This window comes from Impatiens glandulifera, chromosome 7, assembly GCF_907164915.1.
Source record: "Impatiens glandulifera chromosome 7, dImpGla2.1, whole genome shotgun sequence".
NCBI lineage: Eukaryota > Viridiplantae > Streptophyta > Magnoliopsida > Ericales > Balsaminaceae > Impatiens > Impatiens glandulifera.
In genome coordinates, this window is record NC_061868.1 from 41,883,952 (window position 1) to 41,888,015 (window position 4,064).

The 4,064-nt window shown below is 29.3% G+C and overlaps 1 protein-coding gene across 1 annotated transcript; it reads right to left on the reverse strand.

Moving 5' to 3' along the window:
* Positions 1-332: 332 nt before the first annotated feature.
* LOC124944539 (receptor-like protein 56) lies at positions 333-3,799 on the reverse strand. The gene is made up of 6 exons (XM_047484818.1): positions 3,645-3,799; positions 3,166-3,351; positions 2,972-3,034; positions 2,637-2,807; positions 2,431-2,502; positions 333-2,224 (listed from the first exon to the last, which is right to left on the reverse strand). The coding sequence occupies exons 2-6, from the start codon at positions 3,335-3,337 to the stop codon at positions 420-422; spliced, it is 2,283 nt and encodes a 760-aa protein (XP_047340774.1). The 5' UTR covers positions 3,338-3,351; positions 3,645-3,799; the 3' UTR covers positions 333-419.
* Between the last annotated feature and the right edge of the window lie 265 nt (positions 3,800-4,064).

Genomic DNA, 4,064 nt, shown 5'->3' on the forward strand with positions numbered 1-4,064 from the left:
TGGTGTGGTTCTAATACCAATTGTAAAAAATAGTAATGAAAAGTCTTTTTTTAATTTATAATGATATTAATAAAAGAGGATCTTAAATACTAGCTACAACAAATTACTATTGTCTAACAAATTAGTAAACACTAATTAACTACTAAAAGAAAGCGGTTAAACACTAACACACTACTTAGACAACTCAAAAGTAGTATAAACTTAACCTAATCAATTAACTAAAATTAAACATGTGCTAAACTGTGTACTTGGAATTGAATAATCAGATAACATTTTTATTCCAACATATTCTAATCCCAAAAAAAAGCAGCCCCAGTATTTCAGATTTCTTCCCGAACTTGTACAATTATTTCATTATAAATAAAAAAATACATTGATTAATAGTACATGCAACATAGTTTGATTGATTGTGGAGATGATCATATTCGAATCCTAAAACACTTATACAATGCATCTGATAAAAAATAGTAAGTTGAAAACAAGATATTATCTATGAAATTAAACCACCTGTTACGCCAACGATTATTGATCCAGAGCACGGCGATGAATCCCAAAATGTAGACAATATAGGTTGCCATAAAACTTGCATAGAATTCATCTCTGTCGATAGTAGTATACCATGCTTCATGATCATCATCATGCAGTTCATCGTCATCATTATCATCGTTCTTAACCTTACAGTCTTTCTCCAATGGAGGTCCGCATAGGAGGAATGGATTACCTGTATAACTATCCCCTTTAAAGGTTGCAAATTGACCCTTCATATCTGGAAGTCTTCCCGATAGATTGTTATATGCTACAGAAAATGTCCCCATAAAATTGAGATTCACTAAGTTGGATGGAATTTCTCCACTGAGATTGTTGTGAGAAAGATCTAAACTCTCAATCTGGATTAAGTTTGAAAATGTTTGAGGAATGGGTCCACTTAACCAATTGTGTGATAGATTGAGCGCATGGATGACACTCAGATTTCCTAGAACATTTGGAATATCTCCTTGCAAGTTGTTACATGATAGATCCAATCCAGACATCAACTCCAATGACATTCCAGTATAGGAATCAACCCTGTACTTAGTCAAAATCATCACATCAGCCATATAATCAAGTGTAAACGTTGATGCACCAGGAAATCCTGCCATACTTTCACCACTTATAGTGTTTGTGTTTTTCCCAAAACCGATATTGCTTAAGCAAGTAGGAATAGATCCCGAGAAGGAGTTGTGTGACAAATCTAACCAATTTAACCTTTTCAATTGGCATAACTCATGTGGGATGGTTCCACTGAAACAATTTCCTGTCAAAGATAACACTTGCAGATCAAAGTTGTCATTAATGAGATGAGTTGGGATCCTTCCAAAGAAGAAGTTATTTCCAATGTTCAATGTCAAGAGTGTTGATGAATTCAAAATTGTTTCCGGAACCAATCCTGTGAATTTATTCCCATACAAATTCAGGTGTGTGAGGTCTTTAAAGCTTGTACAAGCAGGTAAATCTCCCGAGAATGAGTTATAAGAAATGTCCAAATAATAAAATCCAACTAGTTGGCATGACAACAGGCCAGAAAATGAATTGCCTCGCATGCTAAGTATATCCACGATGGAACGATTGGTAGATGTTATTGGAATTTGACCTGACATGTTGTTGTAGCTTATGTCAATGAATTCTATATTTCGTCCTCCTCTTATTGTACTCCAATTGAACAAGTTAGAGAATATATTGCCACATAAACTATTATCTCGCAACGATAATACAAAAAGTCGAGTATTGTTTACCAACAACCAGTCAGGAAATGAACCTTCTACTTTGTTGTGTGAGAGATTAAGTAACCCGAGATTCTTTTGGTAAAGAAGAAACTTGGGGAATTCCTTCAAGTTGCAATTGTATAGCATAAGAGTCTGCAACTGGAACTTAGGAACCCAATCAACTACATCCGACTCTATCACCAACTTATCATTGTAACTATTTATTAGGACATGTTCAAGCTTAGAAAAATTGGCAAAGGTTCTTAAAGAGAAAGATCCTTGTAGACTATTATCTCTTAGATCAATATATTTCAACGAGTTAAGATCTCTAAATAGAGATGATGATATGTTTCCATTCAACTGATTATTTTGGATATTGAAATTCTCCAAAAGTGATAACTCGTTCAAACAGATAGGGATGTCTCCTTGTAGAAGATTGTTAGAAAGATCCAACTCTTGAAGTTTATTCATTTTACATAAATCTGTAAATAAATATGTCATAACTAATTAGATAAAAACACAATATGATTGTAAAAAAAAAAATCTAGAATATGGGATTTAATTGAATTGCTTAAATTTATTAATTATTATGGTTGAAAAACTATAATAATTATAAAATGTTGATAAGAGTTAGATATTAATATTATTAAAGAAAAATTTAAAAATTATTATAATATTATTTACTTACTCTTAGGTATGCTTCCCTTTAATCTACAACCAGCAAGGTTTAGAATTTCTAAACGATGAAACCCAATTAAATCTGCATCATCAAGATATATAATTATTTTTTTTTTCTGAATTAGTTAATACTAGTCTAGTTAATTAAAGCAAGTCATTAAACATGCAATATAGCTAGGTTTTAGAAGGAATAATATTGAATTTTATATATGATACCTTGATTGGTGAGCGGACCTTCAATAGAAGGATTATAACTTAGTTGGAGAAATTGAAGGGATGGCAAGGCACCAAGTGTGGCTAGCACATCTTTCTGTAAATTGTTGTAACTTAAATCAAGAATCCTAAGTTTGACCATCTTCTTAGAAAATGATCTCATAACACCACCACCTTGATAATATGTAAAAAAATAAATTAATTTGAGATTTATATATTTTATTAATTTTAATAAAGAAAATGGTGCTTACATAAATTTCTATATATCTTTTCCATGCAATGCAACTAACTCTAATTAATCTACATGTATGCATTTATGTATACATTTCTTAATTTACCTTTGCTGGTTAAGTTACAATATGAGAGATCCAACTCCTCTATTTGTTGTATTGATTCCAACACTATATAAACATACAAAGTTCAATCCACAAACAAAATATTACTATTATATAAAATAGAACATATTATTTAGATAAATTCAAGATTTATATAAAAAGCATATAAGTGATAATATTACTATTTAATTACATACCTTCATTAAGAAAATTATGATCATCCATGAAATAATTTCCACTTAAAGAAAGTTTCCTTAGGAATGGTAACGAACCCAAACATGACAGATTTACTTTCTTGTGCTGATACGATGAATCGATATCATTGCTATTATCGATAAGAAATAAGTCTTCTAATTTCTTTAATTTCATAAAAGGTTCACAATCTGCAAAAATTAATAAACAAACAAAAATATTTTATTAACTTCACTTGATGTATCTAATTTAGTTATAAACCAACAAACATTGAGTTAACAAAATATTATTTTTAATAAAGTTGGAATAAGAAACATTTTGATTAAATTAGAAAATTACTCATATATTCATTTAATTAAATTTAGAGTTGTTCAAAATTATTAATTGGTTTTTTCTTTCAAAATAAAATTAAAATTTTTATTAACATATATTCAAGTTTTAAATAAATATAAAAAATGACTTATGAATTAACATGAGTATTTACCTTGTGACGAAAATCGGTTCACGAACAAATTATTTCCTTGGAGCAGAAGTATCTTGAGGGATTTAATTGCACTCACATATGTCAAAACACTAACATTGAGGTTATTATAACTAATATCTAGAAACTCCAATTGCTTTAGAGCCGATAACTTCACCACTTCTGTAAATAAATAATTAATACAATATTACAGTAGATAATTAATAAAATAATACAGTAAGAGTATTGACAATTATATTATCTTCTTTTATATAATTGGAGAACCATGTATACTTAAATAGTTATATTAATTACTATCGTTATATGTATATACACATTATAGTTCCATCAGTAATATTTCCTCGTTTTTTCTAAATTCTAAAAGAAAAGATGGAAAATTCAGATAAACTTTTACACATAAAAAATATTTTAATTTTGGTTGGG

Coding starts and splice junctions, on each gene's coding strand:
- LOC124944539 (XM_047484818.1), bottom strand. CDS start 3,337: ATGAAATTAAAGAAATTAGAAGACTTATTTCTTATCGATAATAGCAAT. Junction 3,035..3,165: donor TCATAATTTTCTTAATGAAG/GTATGTAATTAA, acceptor ATGTTTATATAG/TGTTGGAATCAATACAACAA. Junction 2,225..2,430: donor AAAGGGAAGCATACCTAAGA/GTAAGTAAATAA, acceptor ATTTATTTACAG/ATTTATGTAAAATGAATAAA.